General features: G+C 47.0%; 1 protein-coding gene across 2 annotated transcripts in view; it reads left to right on the top strand.

The window, feature by feature from the left end:
* ZCCHC14 (zinc finger CCHC-type containing 14) overlaps positions 1–25,149 on the top strand; it is a 58,884-nt gene that overhangs the window by 13,423 nt on the left and 20,312 nt on the right. The window contains exons 2-3 of one of the 2 annotated variants that reach the window (XM_061174379.1): positions 11,885–12,008; positions 19,039–19,112. The exons of the other annotated variant lie outside the window; for it this stretch is intronic. Coding sequence (XP_061030362.1) covers positions 11,885–12,008; positions 19,039–19,112 — 198 coding nt within the window. The remainder of the gene's footprint in view (positions 1–11,884; positions 12,009–19,038; positions 19,113–25,149) is intronic. 2 annotated transcript variants of the gene reach the window in all.

The raw sequence follows: 25,149 nt of genomic DNA on the forward strand, positions 1-25,149 counted from the left end.
GCTTAGTTGCTCGGCAGCATGTGGGATCTTCCCGGACCAGGGCTCGAACCTGTGTCCCCTGCATTGGCGGGTGGATTCTTAACCACTGCGCCACCAGGGGAGTCCTTCTGCCCATTTTTTTGATTGGGTTGTTTGCTTTTTGGATATTAAGCCACATGAGCTGTTTGTATATTTTGGAAATTCATCCCTTATTGGTCACATTGTTTGCAGATATTTTCTTCCATTCCATAGGTTGTCTTTTCATTTTGTTTATGGTTTTCTGTGCTGTGTAAAAAGCTTTTAAGTTTAATTAAGTCCCATTTGTTTATTTTTGTTTTTATTTCCATTATTCTAGGAGACAGATCAAAAAAAATACTGCTACGATTTATGTCAAAGAGTGTTTTGCCTGTGTTTTCCTCTAGGAGTTTTATAGTATCCAGTCTTACATTTAGGTCTTTAATCTATTTTGAGTTTATTTTTGTATATGGTGTTAGAGAATGTTCTGATTTCATTCTTTTACATGTAGTTGTCCAGTTTTCCCAGCACCACTTATTTAAGAGACTGTCTTTTCTCCATTGTATATTCTTGCCTCCTGACTATAAGTGTGTGGGTTTATTTCTGGGCTTTCTGTTCTGTTCCGTTGATCTATATTTCTGTTTTTGTGCTAATACCATTACTGTTTTGATTACTGTAGTTTTGTAGTATACTCTGAAGTCAGGGAGCGTGATTCCTCCAGCTGCATTCTTCTTTCTCAAGGTTGTTTTGGCTGTTGAGGGTCTTTTTTGCTTCCATACAAATTAAAAAGTGTTTTGTTCTATTTCTGTGAAAAATGCCATTGGTAATTTGATAGGGATTGCATTGAGTCTATAGATTGCTTTGGGTAGTGCGGTCATTTTAACCATGTTAATCCTTCCAATCTAAGAACATGGTATATGTTTCCACCTGTTTGTGTTGACTTCAGTTTCTTTCCTCTTGTAATTTTCAGAGTACAGGTCTTTTGCCTCCTTTGGTAGGTTTATTCCTAGGTATTTTATTCTTTGTGATGAGATGGTAAATGGGATTGTTTCCTTAATTTCTCTTTCTGATGTTTCATCATTAGTGTATAGAAATGCAACAGATTTCTGTGTATTAATTTTGTATCCAGCAACTTTACCAAATTCATTCATAAGCTCTAGCAGTTTCCTGGTAGCATCTTTAGGATTTTCTATGTATAGTATCATGTCATCTGCAAAGAGTGACAGTTTTACTTTTTTTCCAATTTGGATTCCTTTTATTTCTTTTTCTTCTCTGATTGCCGTGGCTAGGACTTCCAGAACTACGTTGAATAAAAGTGGAGAGGGTGGGCATCCTTGTCTTACTCCCGATCTTAGAGGAAATGCTTTCAGCTTTTCCCTGTTGAGAATGATGTTGGCTGTGGGCTTGTCATCTATTGTCTTTATTATGTTGAGGTATATTCCTTCTTTGCCCACTTTCTGAAGAGTTTTTATCATAAATGGATGTTGAATTTTATCAAAAACTTTTTCTGCATCTATTGAGATGATAATATGGTTTGTTTTTTTTTTAATTATTAGCACCTTTAATTATTATTTATTTATTTATTTGGCTGTGTTGGGTCTTCGTTTCTGTGCGAGGGCTTCCTCTAGCTGTGGCAAGCGGGGGCCACTCTTCATCGCGGTGCGCGGGCCTCTCACTATCGTGGCCTCTCTTGTTGCGGAGCACAGGCTCCAGACGCGCAGGCTCAGTAGTTGTGGCTCACGGGCCTAGTTGCTCCGCGGCATGTGGGATCTTCCCAGACCAGGGCTCGAACCCGTGTCCCCTGCATTAGCAGGCAGATTCTCAACCACTGCGCCACCAGGGAAGCCCCCGATAATATGGTTTTTATTCTTCAATTTGTTAATGTGGTGTATCACAAAATGCACACATTTTAAGTGTATCATGTGAGTGAGTGAGTGTTTTTCACCACTTGAGTTTTGGTAAATGAATGAACCCCTACCAAGATACAGAACATTACTATCACCCCAGAAAATTTCCTCATTCTGTTTTGGGTCAGTTCCCACCTTTACCGCCACCAAACCTTGCTCTCTCCTACCTCCTGCCTTTTTTCTTTTTTTTCTCTTCTACTTTTCCCCCACCATTGATTAGTTCCACCTTTTCTGGAACTTCATTTAAGGGGACTCACAGACTCCATTTGAGCTATAGGCTTGCTTCGTTGCACTATTTTTAGTGGCTGGTCTAGGGGTTACTGAAGTTTCACAGTCTGCCTTCCTGAGTTCGTGTGGAGTGTGAGAATCTTGCAATTGTATTGTACCCATAAGGTTTCTCTGTCCTTCATGCTGTGCTTAAATATGTCTTGCTTCTATATATGCTGTTTAGTCCTACAATATATTTTTTGCTTTAATAGGAATATATTTTTTTAAAGTTAAAATAAAATATAGTCTTTTATGTTTACCCATGTATTTGCCATTTCTTACAGAAGAACCGGTTTGTTACCATATCCCTTCAGTCTGGAAATCTTTTCTTCAGCATGTTTTGGAGTGCAGGGCTGATGGCAAGAAATTCTCTGTTTTCTTTTATCCAAAAATGCTTTGTTTTGCCCTGCATTGTTAAAGGGTGTTTTCACTGGATGTAGGATTCTTTGTTGACTGTTCTTTTTCTTCTAGCTTTTAAAAAAGTTGAGACATGTCTTCTGGCCATCATTCATTTTATGGTTCTGTATCCAATGTGCTGTTTTCCTCTGGCTGGTTTCAAGATCATCTCTGGCTTTGGTATTGGAACAGCTTGACTGTGTTGTTTTCTTGAATTTATCTTGTTTGCTGTTCTTTGAACTTACTGGATCTGTAAATTTATGTCTTATACTAAATTGGGGAGATTTTCAGCCATAATTTCTCCATGGTTTTTCCTGTCTCCATCTCTCTTTCCTTCTGGAACTCTAGCTGCAGGTATGTTAAACCTTTTGATATTATTCCACAGGTCCTGGAAGCTTTGTTCTTCTTTTTTTTTTTTCCCCAAAATATTTCTCCCTCTCTGTGTTTTGGATTGGACGCTTTCTGCTGATCTGTCTTGAAATTCACTGACTCTTCTATTAATTCCAAACTGCTGTTAAGGCCACCCAGTGGATTTTTTATTTCAGAAATAGCATTTTTTGTTTTAGAATTTCCATTAAAACTTGTTTTGTTATTTTAGGACAGTTTTTAAGAGCACTTTTAGGTTCCCAGAAAAATTGATCATAATCACCCGAAGTCCACAGTTTGCATTAGGGCTCACTCTTGGTGGTGTATATTTTATAGGTCTGGACAAATGTGTAATGACGTATATCCACTGTTACAGTATTACAGAGTATTTTCACTGTCATTAAAATCCTCTGTGCTCTACCCATTCACCCCCTCCCCCCCCCGCAACCCCTGGCCACCACTGATCTTTTGACTCTCTCCATAGTTTTGCCTTTTCCAGATGTCACATGGTTGGGATCAGATGGTCTTCTTCACTTAGGAACATGGATTTAAGCTTCCCCCACGTCTTTTCATGGCTGGAGAGCTCATTTCTCTACAGAGCTGGGTCATAGTTCATTGTATGGAAGTTCACAGTTTATTTATCCATTCACTTACTGAAGGAAATTGGTTGCTTCCTGAATTTCCATTTTTAGAAACAATTTCTGTTTCTCTCCTGAGATCTCTTCTTGGTTCGTATATGATGGGCATATTTTCCCTCCCGTCCTGGAGCCTCGTTACAGCAGCCGCTTCTCGCCCCTGGCCTCGGGCCCCAGCTACGGCTCATTTTGTGCCTGCCCTCCTTTTCTCTCTGTGTGGTTGAGTATCACAACATCTCAACTTGATACTTGGCAACCAGTCTCGTTTTCGTTTCTTTATGTGTCTAGTAATTACGGGTCGCTTCTTGGACATTGTGTGTGAGGCATTGTAGAAACTCTGGATTTTGTTCTGTCCTCCTGAAGGGTGTTGGCGCCCAGTTGTGTTTGTTTGGTGTAGTAGACCTGGCTGGGCTCCTCCCAGGCCCCTCTCCGGTGTCTGCCGGCTGCTGCGGTCCGTGCAGCTGATTGGTCTTGGGGTGACCGCCAGGAGCCTGCCCTTGGCGCCTGGCTCAGGGCTCACGCGGAGTGTGGGCAGGAGTCATGTGCAGAATTTGCTGTTCCCCTTCCGGGCGCTCTCCTTTCGGGGTTTCCCTCTCACTTTCCAGCGGCTGGGGTCCACCAGCGTTCCGATCTCTGGCTTTCTGAGTTGGTGAGGCTTGGGGCCCTCCCTGAGCTTCAGCTGCTCTCCTCTCTGGCGAGGCCTGGGCCTGCTGGACATGAGCTCACCCGTGCACGTCTCACTTCCAAGCTGAGACCTCCCCCTGGTTTCTCCTGTGTTTGGTTGTGTCGGTTCATTGTTTTATATGCTTTGTCCAGAGCTTATGGTTATCTGCAAAATATTGCTCTGACTACTCAGCTATTATTGAATGGAGAACCACCTGTGTTTTGTAATCCAAGTGTTGTGGTCAGTGTAGACCACGTGTCCAAGAAGGAGTAATGCTCCCCAAGGAAGTATAGCTGTGAAGGAGTGCTTCCTGCTTGCTGTGACTCGCGTCACTGTAAAGGTGAAGCTCTGGGCAGAGGTGGAGAAATGGGCTGGCCCGGTGCCTTGAGATTAGCTTGTCCTTTGGAGACTGCACATAAGATGCTTGTTGAAATGTTCTGGCACTCAGGGTGCTGAGGAGGGTCTGGTGTGTGAAAGGGCAGGCTCAGCGCCCATACCCGTGTACCTCTCATGTGCAGGGTCTGCTGACATCTGCGGCTGGAGGTGCATCTTGAATTCCTTGACCTGAGTGTCTTCTCTGATCATGCGTTGGGCCCTTTCCGGCCTGATCTTTCCCTGAACGGCTCCCTGGCCCTGAGGAACTCTGAGCAGCTTGGCCACGCTCGTAACAGGCGTCTGCTCAAGTGGCTCCTATAGAAAGAAATCCCCAGGGCCTGTTCTACTCATACTTTCTGGACCTTTGCTACGTCCTTGTCTTCAGCTGGGTGGCTCCTGCTCATTTCCAGCTGCTCTGGGTGCCTGTTGTCCCCCATCCTGGATGCCCCAGGGTTCTGGACTGAACCCGTATCGTGGCTCGCACCCCGGGGGATCGTACAGCAACCACTGGAACATGTGCTGCTCTGCGAGGTTCATCTCTGGTGCTTGAATATTACGTCAAGAACCAAAATGGTCATTAGAGCCCAGTTTACTCATTATGACTAGACTTTGAGTCATGTTCTCAAAGAAAACCCCAATATTTAAGCACACTTCTGGCCAAAATGTGCACGCTAACAATATGGTGTGTAGTATGCACTTAATGTCAAAAGTCCTGAGGGTAAAAAGGACCGACTTTGGCTGTGATGTCCACGAGAAGAAACTCTACCTGAAATTGACATTGCCCTGCAGAGGACCGCAGCCCTGCATTTGAAGTGGTTTCCACGACTACACCGGTCACATGCCTTACGTTTTTCCTAAAGGGGGAGGGGCTGCCTTCCTGAATGTATTTTACATTCAGTGTTGTCTTCAGAGTTTATTGAGATCCCACGTGGCTGTGCCTTTTGAAGTTCTGGGTTTAATAATACTCCTGCGTGACCCCGCGTGACCCCTTGCGTCATTCGTGGTCCTCACCACTAACATTGCACCTTTCTCTCGACACCACTGTTTTTAATGCTCCCCCGCCCCCGCCTTAAATTTGCTGCCTGTTGTCCGCTCAGTTTTAGGAGAATACACCTCAGCTGTTGACATTGTTTAAGATAAACCTCTGAATGAGAGGCTGGCAGTGCGGCTGTTCAGACGAAGCCTGTCCTGCTATGCCCTGCGCCTCGGCCACGTCACCAGCTGGACGATGGTGGCCCCTGCTAGGTGACAGGCTCCGGGCGCCTTCCCCCACCGCCGGGCTCTGGTTTAACCGCCGGCTGCAGGGTGGCCTGGAGTTGAATTTCTGAGCTTCCCGGCGTGCACAGAGAGGCTGGGTGTGCAGTGGGGCTGCACCGCCCTGAAGGCTGCTTGGGAAGAGCATGGCTTTCGAGCCGCTTTGCTGGAACTCATCTGGTTACGTATTTGGTACCTTGTGCTGAGATTTTTGAGCAGTAATCGTTTTTTTCTCCCTCCTTTTCTCTTTTTTAATGAGCAGAGCCCTAGGGTAAGAAATATTAAAAGCAGTGTTTTTATGTGGAAAACGGTTTTTGGTTAGCTCTGGCTTCCGCTTGTCCTAAGTCAGCAAATAGCTTTCACTATTAAACTATCTATTTTCTTGTTCTGGGTTTTAGAGACACATAATCACTATTTTAGTAAAATGCTTACAAATCACTTTTCTTTTTGATTTTATGTATTTTTTTCCCATTGACTTAGAAATATTTAACACGTTGTTCTTTCCGGTATAGAGGTGGTACTTGGAAAACACGTTGAAAATCAGGGACTCTGTTTGTAGATGCTGGAGTTCATGCTTGTGCTTGGAGGTCCCTGGCGTTCATGAGCTTCAGCCAAGGAGGCCTTCCTGCCCAGCTCTTGGAGACTCGGGGCCCCCACCCATCTGTCCCTGCTCCTGGAAGCCCTTGCTACAGGTGTTTGCTTGGCTGACTCCTGGTCCCACGAGGCCTCAGCTCCGCCGTCCTCCCTGGACCGCGGGGTTTCCTGTCCTGCCGGTGTCGCTCAGCACCTCCGACAGCTCCCAGACGCGCCAGGCCCGGGGGAGACAGGACAGCCGTGCAAGGGATGAGCAGTTGTGGTTTTAGAACTTGCTTTTGTTGGACTTTTTCGTGCTGTTTGCGTCTTGTAAGAAGGTGCTCTCATTTAGACATAGTATCTTTAACTTTTTCCTTAATTCTAATAGTGATTGTTCCTCCAGAAAAATTGAAAAACAGAAAAGTATATTTTTAATCACTCAGATAGTAAATACTATTAAAATTGTGGCGTGTTTTCTTCTTTTTTCAATGCCTGTAATATATGTATCTATACGATTTATACATTACGAAATTCACATATCTAAGTGTGAGTGTTCTCCATGCCTTTCATTTTCTGAAATTATTTTTTAAAGGCTGCATAATATTTAATCATATGGATGTAAATTTATTTATTTATTTATTTATTTGGCTGCGTTGGGTCTTCGTTGCTGCGCGCGGTCTTTCTCTAGTTGTGGTGAGGCGGGGCTACTCTTCGTTGCGGTGCGCGGGCTTCTCATTGTGGTGGCTTCTCTTGTTGCGGAGCACGGGCTCTATGTATGAGGGCTTCTGTAGTTGTGGCTCGTGGGCTTTAGAGCTCAGGCTCAGTAGTTGTGGTTCGCGGGCTCTAGAGCGCAGGCTCAGTAGTTGTGGCGCACGGGCTTAGTTGCTCCACGGCATGTAGGATCTTCCCGGACCAGGGCTCGAACCCGTGTCCCCTGCATTGGCAGGCGGATTCTTAACCACTGCGCCACCAGGGAAGCCCCTGGATGTAAGTTTATTTACGTACTTAAATATTAATCTTGCTGGATATTTATGTCATTTTTTTTTTTTTCGTCTGTGCTGCACGGCTTGCAGGATCTTAGTTTACCAGGGATTGAACCCATGCCCTCAGCGGTGAAAGCTCGAAGTCCTAACCCCTGGACTGCCAGGGAATTCCCTGTTTTTGTCCTTTTAAAGCTAAGATGAACCTTCTTGCACACAAACCTTTGTATCGCTGGCTATATTCTTAGGATAGATTCCTCCCAGCGGGATTAGTGGGTCCAAAGGTACAGGTGTAATAAAAGTTTGTCACATACACCTGATTGCTGTTGAGACACTTGCTGGTTGGGGGTGAGACTGCTCGCCTGCGACATGTGAGCATTGCGTGTAAGGGCGTTTGTCTACCTGTAGTTGCAGAGTGTGCTGATAGCTTGTCACGGAAGAGTCCACCTGTAGGTGGAGTGTCTATTTAGAGGGGGAGGCAGCCCCCAGATTCCAGGGACGGGGATGTGGAAACCGTGGGGCTGCCTGGACCTGGACCCTGGGCGTGGTCAGCAGGGCAGCTTTGCGTGCTGCACTCGGGGTGTGGACAGTGGGGTCGAGCACAGACCCTGCCCCCGGATTCGAGGCCGCCCAGGGGAGCTTCCCTGCGGGACCTCGTGGGCACGTGCCCCCTCCACGTGTCCTCACAGCGCCGCGTGTTGGCACTTGAGCCTGTGTAATGGCCTTCATGGCTGGCTGGCATGTGCAATGGTCATAGCAGCTGCTAACATCTCACTGAGTCCTGGCTGTTTTTCCAGCACACTAACTACTTTAAATGCTTTTCATTTAATTCTCACAAAAACCCTACGAGCTAGGTACAGTGGAGGAAGCTGAACGTTCGCCAGACGAAGTTTTGGCTGTGGTGGCATGGTCAGCGGGTTGCGGCCGCGGCTGTGGAGCCGGAGCCGTGCACGAGATGGGGTCGAGGGGCTCCCGGCTGAGGGCACAGCTGGGGCAAAGGCCTCCCGGCCGTCGGTCCCGCCCCCGGTGGCCACAGTGGATGGAGCGGAGGGGAGCCGAGGGGGATGTCACGGCGGTGACAGGAGCCAGACCCCGTGGGCCGTAGGAGAGGCCCGCCGTAAAGGTGAAACGGGAAGGGAGCTGGCCGGCAAGCACGTCGGGCGTCGTTTAGAAACAGAGCCGGCTGCTTGCAGGAAAAGGGACTTTGAGCCTAATGGGAAACATCCGTGCAGGTTGAGCTGGGCTCTGTCATTGGAGAGCATCTTCTCAGCGCCTCCCAGCAGCAGAAGGCGACCCTGGGAACGGGCGAGTCTTTATTCTCGCGTCCACCAAGCTGCTGACTGGGCCCTGCTTGGGAGCCTGAGTCAGAGAGCACTTGCGCTGAACTGCGTAGGTCACGTGGGGCCAATTAACTTGACCAAAAATAACCCCAAACAGCGTTTCTGGGAAATGCAAGTGAAGACAGCTTTCAATGTAAACAAAGGAGCAAAGTAAAGATAAAGGCTTGGTTGGAAAAAGTGAACATTTGGAAGACTAGGAGGAAATGCTTTGGGGAAAAAGTACCGAGGAAAACAAATATTGTTTTTCCAGTAGTTACAGTTTATGTCAGATGCAGTGCATACATTTTGATGGGGAACTCACAGATTTTCCCTTTCTGTTTGTAGCCGCGGCACATTGACCTACACCCTGTAGCTTTTCCTGTGAATCCAGGGAAGGAGCTCGCTGTTCTCCTCTGGAGACAGTCAGACATCGGGACGTGGGGCCCTGGGAGCTTCACGCACAAAACAAAAGAGCCACACCAGCGTCCCGGCCGCAGTCCAGAAGTCCTGGTTGGCTTGGTGGGGTGTTGGCCTGCATTCTTTTAGCTCCCCGGGGTTCCGCGTGCAGTCAGGGCTGAGAACCCCGTGCGGGTCTGCTTCCCCTGCTTCACAAGCTGCATTCTCCAACCACAGTGTTAACCAGAGGGGCTGGAGGGCACTTGGTCCACTCTTGCACCCCCCTCCCCACAGGCTGAGAGTCTGGAGGAAGGTGTTGTGCTCTGGCCGTTTGGGCTGTTGCAGGGTGGGCAGGGGCATGTGTGTGTCTGCTTGGGGCAGGGAGGTTCCTCGCTGGCCAGCAGGCCCAGTGTTTCCGTTGTCGGTTGTTGAGACAGCCCAGCCTCTCTCTCCTTAGGGCCAGGACTTAGAATTACTTGCCAGGGCAGCTAACAGAACACAGGGGTTCCTAGGAGTCAGGTCAGATGGGGGGAGTCTGCTGCCGTTATGTTCAGTGTGTAGCTGAAAATGGGAACCTCCTGAGTTGTTTCCCAAAGTAATATTTACTGTTTGGAATTTAAAATCGTGCTCTTTGAGTAATTACTTGTACCTATTAGTGCTGTTATCTTATTTAATAGGAGAGAAGTTCATTTCTGGAATACTCTGACCATTGGATGATGAAAGAAACTTTGCCACACCTAAAGGAAATAATCCAATTTAGTTAAATTATAAATATAAGTAACTGAAAAATGTAGCTGTCTTGATAACATCTTGGTAAATGTTATCAAATGAATTGACCTTTTGGAGGAATACTGGGTGGGGAGGAGCTCTTTCCTCGAGCTACATAAACTTGCAGACTCACCAGACGTGCGGTGAGTTGCTGTCCCCGCGTGGGGTCCCTGCGTGGGGTCCCTGCGTGGCCGGAGGCTGACCGGTGGAGCAGGCGGGGCTTGTTGCGGGCAGCCTGCGGTCTTGCTGCGGCCCCGTCTGTGAAGGGTCGGGTGTCCTGTCTCCGAGATGGCAGGTACAGGCCTGCCCTGCAGGAGTGCTGCCACCTCCACCTGCTCCACTCCCTCTGCCTCTGCCTGATGCCCCGGGCCCGGGCTTTACACAGCAGGGGACGGGGCTGTGCTGCCGCCCACCTGCTGTCCAGGTAACGAGGAGGACCAGGGACAGTGAGGCCAGAGAGCTTCCTGACACGGGTCAGGGTTGGGACCAGAAGTCATGCTCCACTTTTTCCCAAATCTTCTCCTTTGCTGTGTATGTAGCATGGTGTTTCTCCACCTTTTTTTTTTTTTTAATTTATTTATTTTTGGCTGCGTTGGGTCTTTGTTGTTGGGCGCGGGCTTTCTCTAGTTGCGGCGAGTGGGGCTACTCTTCATTGCGGTGCGCGGGCTTCTCATTGCAGTGGCTTCTCTTGTTGCGGAGCACGGGCTCTAGGCACACGGGCTTCAGTAGTTGTGGCACGCGGGCTCAGTAGTTGTGGCTTGCGGGCTCTAGAGCGCAGGCTCAGTAGTTGTGGCACACGGGCTTAGTTGCTCCGCGGCATGTAGGATCTTCCCAGACCAGGGCTCGAACCCGTGTCCCCTGCATTGGCAGGCGGATTCTTAACCACTGTGCCACCAGGGAAGCCCCTCTCCACCTTTTAAAACTCACCTCTTTTGATAAACTTTAAAATTTTAATTTTTCTCTACTGTCCTTTGAAATTTTGACGTACATTAAATTGTGAATATGAAGACGTTAAAGCATTGGTCATTTTTATTCTTCTAAATCCTACAAGTAGTAAATATAGTTGGCTATAAAATTTTCAAATACTGGTCATTATTAAGGGGAAAAAAAGAAAGTTATTGCACCCTCCCCACCCTGCCCAAGAAAGCCTCCTCTCATTTCTTGAAGTCACTTACGGTTACCAGTTTGCCGTATCCTTCCGGGCCCTGACTGTTTATTTACACATGGACACGTTCACTGTAACCCTGAGACGGGAGGGGGCACGGAACACTCCTTCTGGCTTGTTTTGGACAGTTGATCTAGGTGAGCTTTCCTTGCCATGCAGAGTGGGGATCTGTGGGCGGCAGTCCTTTATTTATTGGGTCTCTGTCAGTAGCTGTTAAGGTGTTTTCAGTATTGTACTATTACCAACGCTACGGTGAGCGTCCCGCCCCACATCTTTCTCACGTGTAAGTACTTCGTATGAAAATTCCCAGAAATGGGATTGTAATGTAATTTTAGAATCTGCTTTTTTAAAATGTACCCCCGAATAGATCAAGTTGTATTCTGTTCTTTACTGGTTTTTTTTAAGAGCATTTTATTATTTTTTTTCAAGATTTATAGAAGGACTGTATTAAGTCCTGCTGTGTAATTAATTTTATAGGAAACTCTATGATTTGAGGAAATAGAAAATCAGGTTGTGCCCCAGGTACAGATATATGATTCCTGATGGCTTGGTTAACAGTTTCTATCCAGCGAGTGAACCGCTGGCGTAAGACCTGAGCGTCCACGTTTGCTCAAACTTGGGATGTTTTTAAGTTTCAGTGGTGAGGAGTGGGTTGGTGAAATTTTTGTCTTTTGCCGGAAGTGCTTTATAGTTGCGCTAGTAATACACATTTTATAGAAAAGTTTGAAGCTACAATAAACTTAAATGTCTTTTAAATAAAAATGGAAATCATTCCATATGAACTACATGGAAGAAAATAAGATGTTTCTATTTTTGTCCCCTGAGGTCACTCCCAGGACGGAGACCCCCGTCAGCAGTGTCGGTAACAGTTTGGAGAATGCCCTGCACACATCCGCCCATTCCACTGAGGAGTCGCTGCCCAAGAGGCCTGGAGGGAAGCACTCCAGAGGTGAGCCCTGGTCCGCAGGGTCAGAGGGAGGAGCGTCGGATGTAGGAGGAGACGTTCGCGGTGGCATTTGGTTAAATGCTCTCAGATCTTTGGGGATGCTAGTCTTAGTAAGATGTACTATTTTTCTAAATTCTGCAAGTTACACACGAGTGGATCTCGGCTGTAAACATCTCACATCTTGATGTTTATTAAGGGGGAAAAAGTGAAAGTTGTTGCGCCTCTCCCCGCCCAACACCGCAGTGGGTCCTGAATTCTAGGGCAGCGCCGTCCTGTAGCCCTCTGTGCAGTAACAGTGTGTTCTCTCTGCACTGACGCAGTCGCCACCAGCCACGCGTGCCTTCCAAGCCTGGAAGATGTGGCTCACGCGAGTAAGGGCCTGAACTTTTAGATGTATTCCGTGCAGTTGCACTAGCTCAGCGTGGACCGTGCGGCTCTAGAGACGGCAGCGCACGTCTGGGAGGAGGCCGAGCTCCCTGGTTCTTGAACGTCTGCCTTTGTGCAGCCGCACTAGACAGAGTCGGGCTGGCTGTCCCCCGGCCAGCTGTGTGGGGTTTGGGGGGCTCGCTGGGGAGAGACAGGGCTCTCTGGGCCTCCTGGTCTAGAGCCGGGCACGGGTGCCTGGAAACGCGCTCGGTGTGTCGGGGGGAAGATCGCCCTCCAAGCAGCCCTGGGAGCGCATGGTCGGCTCACTTCTGGCTCAGCTGGAGGGTCAGTCTTTCTGAAGACACAGCAGGACCTCAGTTTCCGGGTGGGTGGTTGTCACTCACTCGCTCAGAGGGACTTCTTCCTGGCATGTGTCGTCCAGGGAGGAGCGCCTCCCGATGGGGCGTTGCTTCCTTTGTCCCTAGCCTGTCCCCGCACCTTTGGAGCCTGTGTCCTGCACCCTCGCAGTCTTAAGGGGAAAGGCTTTTCCTTCACCATTGTGCTTTTTCCTGTAGGCACAATTATCAAGACCCCCTCGTTCCTGTTTTTTAATATAATTGCCAGTTGTACGGCTGTGTCTGTCACTCTCTTGCCGATGTGCCTGGGTGCGGGAAGGCAGATCTGTGGTAGGACCGCTATTGTCTGCTCTCAGACATCATAATCCTTAGGGAATAGTCAGCCAGACCTTGCTAATTATCTACGGTATTCTCCAGCCAGTGGTCATGGGGATGATGGTCTCCTCCGCCCAGAAACTGACCAGCAGGTAAACCTGGTTTTGTTGTTCGCACTTTCCCCAGTGCCCTGTTACTGCTCTTCGGAAAGTCTGGAGCCACTCTGAGTGTTATTAAAGTTTTCTTGCTGTCTTTTCTGTATCCCACTTCTGTTGTGGGTTGTCTCTGCTTCTTAGAAGTTTTCAGTGACACAATTTAACTTGTAAAGAGGTCAGACTTTTGTATTTCTTCAGTACTGAAGCTCAGGGGACAGCAGTAAGGACAGTCTGAAGCCCTGACTGCTCTTGTCAGGTGGTGTCCAAGCTCGTTACATACATTAACTCATCTGATCTTCCTAAGAACCTGTGGGGCTCAGGTATAAGCTGGTTCATTCTAACAACAGTCGCCATTGCACAGACAGGAGAACTGAGTCACAGATAAGCAGCGTTCCTAAGATAAGCTGGGGTCCCAACCCTGAGATCCCAACACTCGTGTTGGAAGAGAATAGAAAAGGAAACTCAAGTACACATGAAGTGAAAGCGTTACCTTTTTCTCTGTACTATTGATTGTGAAGATTTTCAGGTACAGCCTTCCTTGGGAAGCCGCTTGGAGTTTGTGGAAGCCCGCCAGGTGATGCCGCAGTCCCACGGAGCTCGTTTTGTTCAGGGATTAAATAACTGCGCCCAAGGTCACGGAGCTGGAAAGTGTCACGTTTCAGACAGCCTGTATGACTGCAGAGCCCCTGGGCTTCCCTGGCCCTGCCGAGTGGGTTGTGGGCCTGTCCTCTCTGCCCTGGCCTCCTGTCACCCGTCTCTGCCACCACACAGCTTCGTCCAGCACAGGTGCTGTCATACCTGGGCCTTGACCGCTGTGTCACTCTGCCTGCTGGGCCCTTCCCTTTGAGGTCTAGCCCCACAGCACTGCTGTGAACAGTGTCATTTTTCCATCACTTACGGCTGCTCCCGTGCCTCGTGTGTACTAAGGCTGAATAAAACATTTGCCTTAATACATAAACAAGTGAATTCCTCAGGCCCCTAGATTCAAGTGCCATATCACTAACCATTCCAATGGAATGTGTGTTCATTTCCTATTTTTGCTACTTTAGAAATATGTTTTATCAGCTTTATGTTTTCTGGATCATGTACTGCTTTTGTTTCTATATTTCTGGAGAACTAACAAATTAATGCAAGGTAGCTAGATGATAAAAAATAAAAGAAAAATAAGTTACAGAGTTCTTAAATATAACATGACCTGAAAAGATGTAGGAAAGAGGATCAGTTTAATCAGCATAGTAGTGAATGTTCGAATTTTAAGGACAGTTAAAAGAAGCAGCGTTTTAAAAAATTATTCCCATTAACACAGACAACTAAGTGAAAGTGAGAAAGTAACTTGATATTTTAGGAACATCATTATTCAACTGAGACTTTTAAGAATACAGGTTTTCAATTTTTAGATGAAAACTAGCTTTCAATAATAACAATTGTAAAGCTGGAGGCATCTCAAATATTAGTCTGGTTCAGTTTCTCTAAGTATGAAGACATTGAGTTCTGTTGTATAGCACTTGATAGAAGAAGGTGTGCTGGAACATGATTGTTTTCATCTTTGCCTTTGCTCATGAATAATACCCTCTTTACTGTGCTTTCTTTGGCACAGTTTTGGTAATTTTTGGTTTCTTGTTATTGAGTGTACAGAATTAAGCTATTTAATAAAGATACTTTGAAATCAAATAAAACACATAATTGACAGAAAACTACCAACCACCCGGTTTTTTCCAGAAGACTTTAGGGAAAATGTTCCAAAAGAGTGCCGCATTCTTGGGACATACTAAAGCCATCATCTCTAGGTGTCGTGTTCTCTCGGTGTGAGGTGGCCATCAGCTCCTGGAGATCGTTTGAAGGCCCTTGGTGCCCCTTAGGCTGTGGCAGTTAGGCTGAGCGAAGGTGGCCCTTAGGCTGTGGCGGTTTTAGCAGGAGTTCCCCGGGCTGAGGTCCGGGGAGTGGTTTTCTGGTCCTGGCGGTGTGGCTGCTGGAAGTCGTCTGTGACTCCGCCAGACCCTGCTCAGGCCTTTCAGGATGCTTGTCTGGGCTGTTACTACGAGGCCTTTTACGGTCTCTTCTACGCACATCTCCCTCCCTCCCTCCTTTTTCAGTTACGTTAGTGTTCTGGTTTTTAAATTAGGCATTGATCCAATTATAAAAATGGTAGTTCAGTGCAATTACACATCTTAGTGAAGGCGGTGTACTCTAACTTGTAAGATTTGAGGAGAATTCCTAGTGTACATCGTGAATAAGAAAAGAAGAAAGGTTTGAACACACAAAATGTTAAAAGCAAACAGCACACCACCTTGCTCTTTGCATCTCTACGTGAGAGCAGGCTGGTGGCCTCAAGTCCCGGGGTCCCAGCCCTGGGTGCCCTGCCCTGAGCCTCTGCACAGTCTGGACCCCAGCGAGGCTCACGTCCTTCCCAGCCCCCTAGCGCTCTTCCCACCGCGCCCGTTTGGGCTCGGGGTCTTTCCAGTCGGTGCTAATCCTGTCTTTGGATGTGTTCTCTCCCTGCAGGTGATGGTTTGGTATCTAGCCCCTCAAGTTGACACAAGTTTGCTGGCACTTTTCAGAAAGTACTGGGACTTCGTGTGTGACAGATGACACGGTCTACAGTGCTCACGAGGGTGGTGGGAGGGAAGGAGGCCGCATTATCTACCAGTAGACTTTAAGTGGGTTGTCAACAAATTTGTATGCGTGTAGGTAAACACTCTAAAATTATGAAACCACATTACAGAAATTTGGCAGGGAAACTACCCATAATTCCACAACCAAACACAATTAACCCTATCATTTTTGATAATTTATTTTTAGTCAATCTTTCTTTAACATTTTAAACAACTATAATCATGTTATACATACAGTTTATAATTTTTCAGGTAATATTATAAGCATTTTTACATGTTTTTATTTTTATAAACATAGCCTTTAATCCTTCCAAAATCGAGAGTATGCTTACACACCTTTGAAGCTCAGTTCAACACCCCCAGCCGCCCCTTGTGTTAGCCACCGTCACCACTCTCATCTGCTACAGAAGTCCGTCTGCACGTTCTCTCCCCCGCCCCCGCCCCAGCAGGCCGTCCTCCCACCCTCAGAGCCCCGTGTGGCCACACAGTGGGCGTGGCACCAAGAGAAAAGCAGCAGAACTCCTCGGCCGGCCGTGTATCTGGTCCGGAGCCATCCTGGCAGTGCCGGGGCCGCTGCAGCTGCCTGCAGAGGGCCGATGGCGCGGACACAGAGCACCGAGTCAGGTGGGCTGGTGATTTTGAAGAGGTCTTGCAAACGTTTCAGTCCTGTGGTCCAAAATGCCTCTTTTATTTGAAAACAGCTGAGTAACATTCATCTGCTTTTCACATTTTCCTGTCCAGATATGAGTCACTTCCCGCTTTCAGTCCAGTTGGGGTTTTTTCTTTTTACTTTTTTTCCCATAAATCCTCATACTCAGTCCTGGAACTTTTAGGTACACGTTGGTGTTCTGTGGCCTGGGAAAATGCCGAATAACGTTTTTCTGTTTTCATTGACTTTGTATGTTCTGTTGTTTAAAAAAGTAAAGGATCTGGATTAGGGTGAGGTCATTGTGGGTAGGTTTTTAAAAATAGTGATTGGGAAAACACAAGAGCTGTTTATTTGCTGCCAGTCTGGCTGGGGAAGTCAGACAGGAACAGAGAGTAGTTCGCTGAGTGAGGTCGGGCAGTGCACAGCTGCTAAATGGAGTGTTTTCTTTGTTTTGCCAGAAAGGAAGAAAACGTTCTTATTTTTTTCTTCAGAGTAATTCCTTCCTGTGAGATGCTATTTTAAGCTTAAAATACTCTAAACCAAATGGGTTCTAGTGTCTCCCAAGATCCATATCAACCCTGATGCAACTTTATAAAATTAGGGAGACTCATGAGAAAAATTCAGGGCGTGAAAGGTCTTTTCCCCAACAGGCCGTAACCTCTGTGAGTGCGAGAACCCATCGACGGCGCTGGTCGCTGTGTGCCCAGCCCTTGGAAAATGGCCCGGGACACAGCAGGAGCTTTGTAAGACGAGTTGGTGAATGAACAGTTGTTGGTTTAGGGCAGGGATTGGCACCTTTTTTTCCTGCAAAGATCCAGAAAGTCAGTATTTCTGGCTCTGGGAAGCGTGCGGAGTCTGGCGCCGCCGCCGGGCTCTGCCGTCGTGGGGTGGAGAGCACCCATTGACGGTACGTCGGCCCACAGCGTGGCTGTGTGCCCCGGAGCCCGTTTACGCAGACAGACAGGCCGAGGGCAGCCTGCAGCCTGCAGCCTGCCTGCCCCTCGCTTAGAACAGTGCCGCCCCGTAGAGCTCCCTGGGATGACCGGGCTTCTGTGTCTGCTGCAGTATGGTAGCTGCTAGCCACGTGTGGGAGCGCTTAAAATGTGGTTAGTGCAACCGAGGAGTGAGATTTTTAATTTTCTTCAATTGTAATTAATACCAGCTTACGTGGTCCCGTGTGGTCAGTGGCTGCAGCAGTGGGCGGTGCAGGGTTAGAACCTTCCCAGAAGCCCGGTGCGCAGAGCTGCTCGTGGCTCTCTGGGGTGCTCAGACATGTTAGGGGAGGAGAGAGTTCTGTGGCCAAAGAAACTGAGGAATTGTGGTTTTAAAATGTAGATTTATTTGTTGCAGGACTTCTCAGAGCCTTTAATCTGCTAATGTACGTGGGCAGCCTACAAAAAGGAGTTTCTCAGATTTTCCCTCCAAACTTTTGAGCACAAAGCTTTCTGGGGGTGGCCCGGAGAAAACTATGGAAGGTATGGCCGACCAGGAGATGGGGCGTCTGCAGAAAGTGTAACTTAATAGCTTTAATAAGTTATGTTGAGTGTGTCATGCTAGACAGGTTGTGAAGATTTGTAGAAATCCCCATGGTGCACAGCCAAGGGACCTCTGGAAATATTGGGGAAAAATAGTGCAAGAAGGTGTGTGTGCTGTTCAGAAAGTAAAGCCTCCCTCATTTGCCAGGGTCTTTGCATAAGAGCTGACTCCCCGTGCCTGCCCAAGGTTCATAAGCTTGAAGAATCAGTTAACTCGATACTTGAGAAACTTTAGTATTTGAATCAGAAATAGGACATACGTACCTTAATGTGGTTTGGGAGTTTGGAAACTACATCATGTTTGATAAGTGCTGTTTTATTTTCAACAAATATTTGTGCTCAAATATTTGCATCTTAAAGCTTAAGGGCTTAGAAGCTTAATTGTATCGGTTTCTTTTTGAGGAGGAAAAAAAATGCACCCTTGCCTGTGAAAAGGGAGGTGCGCAGAGGGGATGGCTCTGGAACTCTCTAACGGCGACTGCCCTTTCTCATCCCTGTCCAGCTGTGCAGCTGCGGCCTCTGCCCATCCTTGCTCTGTTTTGCAGAGGCAGTGCTAGGGGTCTGCAGGGTCTCCTCCGCAGCTGCTCTCCTCACACCTCCAGCCTGGCTTTGTCCTAGATGGAGGAGACGAGGAGATGCCAGTGAGAGGTTCTGGGCAGCTGTGTCTCCAAACAATCTCAGTGGAAAACGTTGAGCATTAGTTTTTCAGAAATGAGAACAGATCATAACTAATCTTCAGTTATAATTATGATCTGTGCCCTTGTGCATTTTCAAGCTCCGATCTCTTTCTTTTCTATGATTTGTTTTTATTTTTTGCCTGTTTCTTCTGTGTCACTTTCAACTTCGCCCTCCATTCCCGAGCGAGCTGCCTCCTCGTTCCTGGCGAGCTCACCCACCGCAGAGGAGACGGGGCCGGGCGTTGGGAGCCGGACTGTGAAAAGTTGCTAATGTATCGATGCAAACTAATCATGTGTACTTCAAGCTCTTACTTCATTTTTATAATTTTGTTTGTTGTTGTTTTGTTTTGTTTTGTTTACCTTTACAGTGAGTGTTGAAAAGATAGACCTGAAGGGATTATCACACAAAAAAAATGAAAGAAATGTTGAATGTTCCTTTGAGGTAAGATGCTAAGTTTTTTTTCCTTTTTCTCCTCTAAGGGATAGGAAGGAAACATTTACCATGAAGTGGTACTTTTATTTCTCTAAATAAAAGACGAGTCGTTTGCAAAGCACTGTGCCACTGCTGCGGGAGATAGAAGTGGGGACTGGGCCCTGTGGGTGGACCGTCTCCACGGTGGGCTTGTTGGGCCTGGGGGGCTGCTCCCCCTGGACCTCAGCAGGCTCCACGAGGGGGAGGGGCTGGGCTCGGGCACAGCCTGGAGTTCGCAGTCCTGTTGTGTCCCTGTTCGCCGTGTGACCGAGGACAATGCTGGACTTCTCTGTGCCCCAGCACCTCCATTCAGTCAAACAGGATGGAGTTTGGGGGAGAATTAAATGAGACAGTTCATTCAAAGCACTCAGTACAGGGTCTGGATATAGTAAGTGCCCGCAAAGATGAGCTGGTGTTCTTCTGTACCTCCTGGATGACAGAAACTCCTTGGTGTGTGTGGGGAGCATTCTCTAGACTGACATGCTCAGCTGCTGGTGGCTGGTCACCAGAGTTGGCTAAAGTAGAGAATTGTGAAAATTGAGGCGTACTGTTTATTAGAATTTCAGATCTACGATAACAGTGGCTTAAACAACATCGGAGTGTACAAGGAGTCGGCCCCAGGGCTGGAATGGCAGCTGTGCTCCATAAAATACTTAGGGAGCCAGGCTCCCTCCAGTTGACTGCTTTGACATCTCTGGGAGGTGGCCCTTAGCCTCATGGTCCAAGATGGCAGCTAGGACTCCAGCCCTCACGTTTTCATTCCAGGCAACAGGACATGGGATGAAGAGGAGAGTGAAAGGTTACTTTTACCTCTTTTTCATGGAGCATTCTTAAAAACAGCCACTAGAGGGACTTCCCTGGCAGTCCAGTGGTTAGGGCTCCTTGCTTCCACTGCCAGGAGCGCGGGTTCGATCCCTGGTCGGGGAACTAAGATCCCAGATGCCGCGAGGTGTGGCAAAAAAAGCCACTAGACACTTCCACTTATGTCTTACTGGCCAGACTTAGTTTCCTGGTCCTGCTTAGCTGCGTGTGCGTGGCTGGCTGTGTCACCAGGGTTCTGTTACTACCCCATCGTTGTGCGAGGTTCTCCTTTGACCACATGCATCGTTGGAAACTGATTGATAAGGAAAATCTGCTTCCAGCTTTACTGGGAAGTGTTCTCAGGCATAGCAGCTTCTGGTTAGTATCTAGTACTTACACTGTGCAGCTTACTAACTTTTCAAAGAGTGTAGCTACATCCGAATACTTCAAGTACTTTTAATACCACAAGGATAAAACCATCATTTGATTTGGGAAGTCCTGCATTGTGCAAATCAGTTGTTACTCCATAGATGTGTCTTTTCAAAATGTATGGGAAAGGCTTCCCTTCGGTTTTGGAGGTTGTCAGAGCTTGCGACCAGCACCCAAGTGTCAGCAACCAGAGAACCTCAGGACCCCAGCATCTTCAAGGCCTGCTTGAGTTGGGGAGCCCAGCGAGTCCCTGAAACGCTGGGTGTGTTGGCTCCTCTCCTCTGCAGTCGGCCTCTGGCTGGCGGATATCCCCTGAGGGGCTGGTGGCGGGCGTGGTCCCCCTGCACAGGGCCTGCCTGTGTGGGAACTGCTGAGCATCAAGCCCTTCAGATCCCACACACAGATCCCACTCACAGCCTGTCTGATCAAACTGGGCTGGGACTCGGCCCCGGTCCGCAGCCTCTCTGCAAAGAAATGAGCTTTGGCAGGGTAGACACTTGGCCTCTCGTGGCCCTTCCCCAGAGGAGGGCCTTGTGATTAGGGTGGGGAGGCGGCAGGCTGGCAGGATGGGGCGCCGTGAGTCTTCTGAAAGCAGAGCGGACAGCTGCAAAAGGCGCCTGGAGGCCGGTCGCAGCTCTGCGGTAACTGTCCCACCGGTTAACGGGTTCAGTTTAAGACGTTTCTAACCCCAAATGGTTAAGCTGAATGAAGTGTTTTGGTACTTAAAAAGCTTTGGTTATCGGAAAAGCTTGCTTTTTCTGATGTGATAACGGATAAAAGGATTCTGGTGTTTAGGGAAGTGATAATCCTTCACTAGCCAGCAGTCTCATTTTCTTTTGGGATACTAACTTGATACGCCCTAAGGGATTTACTGCCCACGCTACATTTGTTGATGGTAATTTGAGGCACAAAGGAAAGATACAAGGAAGATTTTTAAAAAACACAACCATCTTCTTATTTATAAAGCACACTGTTCACTTGCGCAGCTTAAACTGTGTGCTTGTTCTCTGCAGGTGAGTTGCACCTCCTACTCGTAAATAAGTGGCTGCTTGTAGGATACGAATGTGTGATGTGCATGTGCTTAGGTTTGGGACTCCTGTCACACTCGAAAAGTGAAGCGCCTTGTAGATACATAGCTTCGGGCGTTTAACCGCGGTCTCTCTAGCTCGCTGTGGTCAGGACTACAGTTCTGTAAGAGGGAGAACCTGTGGACAGCGGGAGAACATCACTCCATGTACCTTTAAACTTACAAACTTTCTGTCATCTTACATGACCACCCGGCAAAAGTAAGTCCCAGTAGCATTTTTCTGTTTTAGAAATCAACAAGACGAGGGGCTTCCCTGGTGGCACAGTGGTTGAGAATCTGCCTGCCAATGCAGGGGACACAGGTTCGATCCCTGGTCTGGGAAGATCCCACATGCCGCGGAGCAACTAGGCCCGTGAGCCACAACTACTGAGCTTGCGCGTCTGGAGCCTGTGCTCCGCAACAAGAGAGGCCGCGACAGTGAGAGGCCCGCGCACCGCGATGAAGAGTGGCCCCCGCTCGCCGCAACTAGAGAAAGCCCTCGCACAGAAACAAAGACCCAACACAGCCAAAAATAAATAAATTAATTAATTAAAAAAAAAAAAAGAAATCAACAAGACGATTCTAAAATTTATATGGAGGGAATTCCCTGGTGGTCCAGTGGTTAGGACTCCGCGCTTTCACTGCCGAGGGCGCGGGTTCAGTCCCTGGTCAGGGAGTTAAGATTCCTCAAGCCTCACAGCGCAGCCTGAGTAAATAAAATAAAATAAAATTTATATGGAGAAAACTGTAGAGCAGTCCAAACAATTCTGAAACGAAGAAAACACGGAAGACTCACAGTACCTGATTTCAACACCTCGTGTTAAAGGTGCTGCTGAGACGGAGGAGACGCCGTGCCCCGGGGCAGTGGGGCCCGAACTAGACTCACATGTAAACTCTCAGTTGGTTGTTCTGAAGACTTTAGGAGAATATCCTTGATGGCATTTTTAAAGATTAGACGGTTTTAAAATTCTCTAATTGACTTTCTTCTTTACACCTCTGATGAGATAGATTTCACATACCATAAAATTCATCCATTTAAACTGTTCAGTGGCTTTTTTTATTTATTCAGAATTTTGTAACCATCACCACGATTTAATTTTAATACTTCCATCATCCCAGGAAGAAGCCCCATACCCATTAGCAGTCATTCCCCACTTCTCCTCCCCAAGTCCCTGGCAAATACTAACCTACTTTCTGCCTCAGTGGATTTGCCTGTGCTGAATATTTCACATAAATGGAATCATACAATATGTGATCTTTGGTGATTGGTTTCTTTCATGCAAATAATGTTTTCAAGGCTTCTCTATGTTATATCATGTATTAGTGCTTCCCTTTTTATGGCTGAGTGATATTCCACCGTGTGGATGGACCACATTTAGTTCATCCACTCAGCAGTTAGTTGATGCACTTCTGGGTTGTTTCCACTTTTTGCCTCTTATGAGTAATGCTGCTATGAACATTTATGTACAAGTTTTTGTGTGGACAAATGCTTTCATTTCTCTTGGATACACACCTAGGACTGGACTTACTGGGCCATGTGGCTTGCAGATATTTTCTTCCATTGGGTGGGAATTTTCTTCATTTTCTTGATGCTGTCCTTTGACACACAAAAGTTTTTCATTTTGATGAAGTCCAGTTTACCTACTTTTTCTTTCATTCCTTGTGCTTTTGGTATTATATTTAAGAAATCGTTGCCTAAGCCAAGGTCACAAAGATTCACTCCTGTGTTTTCTGATAAGAATTTTATTGTTTTTGCTTTTACGTTTAGGTCTTTGATTCATTTTGAATTAATTTCTTGTGTATGGTGTGAGGTAGGGGTTCGAATGCGTACTTTTACATGTGGACGTCCTGTTGTCCAGCACCACTTGTTTGTTTTTTATTTTACAATTTTTTTTTAACATCTTTAATGGACAGCACCATTTGTTGAAAAGACCATTCTTTCCCCCACTGAAGGGTCTTCACACCATTGTTGAGAATCAGTTGAGCGAAATTGTGAGGGGTTGTTTCTGGACTCTCAGTTCCATTCATCTCTGTTGTTGTCAGGCCAGCACTGCTCTGTCTTGAGCACTGCGGCTTTGACGTTGAAGTTGGGAAGTGTGAGTCCTCTTAGGTTTGGTCTTCTTTTTCAGGATTGTCTTGGCTGTTGTGGGGATGCTGCATTTCCATGTGAGTTTTAGGAGCAGCTTGTCAGTTTTGGTGCCAGCACCGGCAGCGACTCAGGCTCCCGCTGCCCGCGGCTCCTTGCAGGGTGGCCCTGGGTGGGCTCGGGGACTGGCGGTGGCGACTGCTCTGTCCCGCGGGCCGGGCCTCTTCTGCTTCGGGCTAAGGGCCCCGGACGCCACACCACCCTGGTCAACTGATTATTGACAAAGGTATAAAGGCAGTTCAGTGAAGAAAAGATGGTCTTTTCAACAAATGGTTCAGGAGCAGATAACCATATGCAAAAAAAAGGAACCTTCATCAAACCTTACCCTTTATATAGAAATTAACTCAAAACTGATCACAGACCTAAATGTAAAACCTAAAACTATAAAACTTCTATAAGAAAGCATAGGAGAAAAGTTTGTGCCTTAAACAGGCAAAGATTTCTTAGGTAGGATACCAAAAACGTGAGCCATAAAAGACAAAATGAATTAAACTTCATCAGAGTTTAAAACTTGCTCTTTGACAGGCACTGTGGAGAAAATTAAGACAAGCCACAGAACTAGGAGAAAAATATTTGTAAGTTACATGTCTGATAGAGGATTTGTATTCAAACTATAAAAAGAACTCTCAAAACTCAATGATGAGAAAATAACCCAATAAAAAAATGAACACTTTACCAAGAAATATGTATGGATGGCAAATAGCACACGTGAACAGATGTTCAGCATCATTAGCCATTAGGAAAACACCGATTAAAACCACTGTGAGCTAATACTACACGCCCATCACAGTGGCTGAAGTTGACAGGATGACCACACCAGCTGCTGGCAGGTGTGTGGAAGGACTGCCATGGGAGTGTAAAATGGTGAGATTACTTTGGAAGACAGTTTGGCAGTTTTTTAAAAAGTCAAACATATCCCTAAAATCTGATTCATCAGTCCCACTTCTAGGTCAATAACCAAAGGAAATGAAAGTACATGTTCATACAAAGGTTTGTACACGAATGTTTATAACAGCTTTATTTGTAACGCCCCAAATATCCATTATCAGGAGGCTGGATATACACTGTGGTATTGTAGCCACACAGTTCAGCGTTCAGAATAGAGGAGTGAATTACTGATACACTTGGCAATATGGAGGAAACTGCATAATTGTGCTGTGTGAAAGAAACCAGAAAAAAAGAGCATACACTGTATGAGTTTATTTATATAAATTTAGAAAATGCAAAATAATCTGCAGTGACAGAAAGCAGATCAATAGCTTCCTGGGGAGAGAGTGATGGATACGTTTATTATATTGATTGGAGTAATGGTTTCATGGGTGTATACGTATGTCCAAACGGATGAGATTGTACACTTGAAATATGCGCATTTCATTGTCAGTTATACTCAATAAAACCTTTAAAAAAATTACCTGAGGATTGGGACTTCCCTGGTGGCGCAGTGGTTAAGAATCCGCCTGCCAGGGCTTCCCTGGTGGCGCAGTGGTTAGGAATCCGCCTGCCAATGCAGGGGACACGGGTTCGAGCCCTGGTCCGGGAAGATCCCACGTGCCGCAAAGCAGCTA

The sequence above is a fragment of the Eubalaena glacialis genome, chromosome 18 (assembly GCF_028564815.1).
Source record: "Eubalaena glacialis isolate mEubGla1 chromosome 18, mEubGla1.1.hap2.+ XY, whole genome shotgun sequence".
Classification (NCBI taxonomy): Eukaryota; Metazoa; Chordata; class Mammalia; order Artiodactyla; family Balaenidae; genus Eubalaena; species Eubalaena glacialis.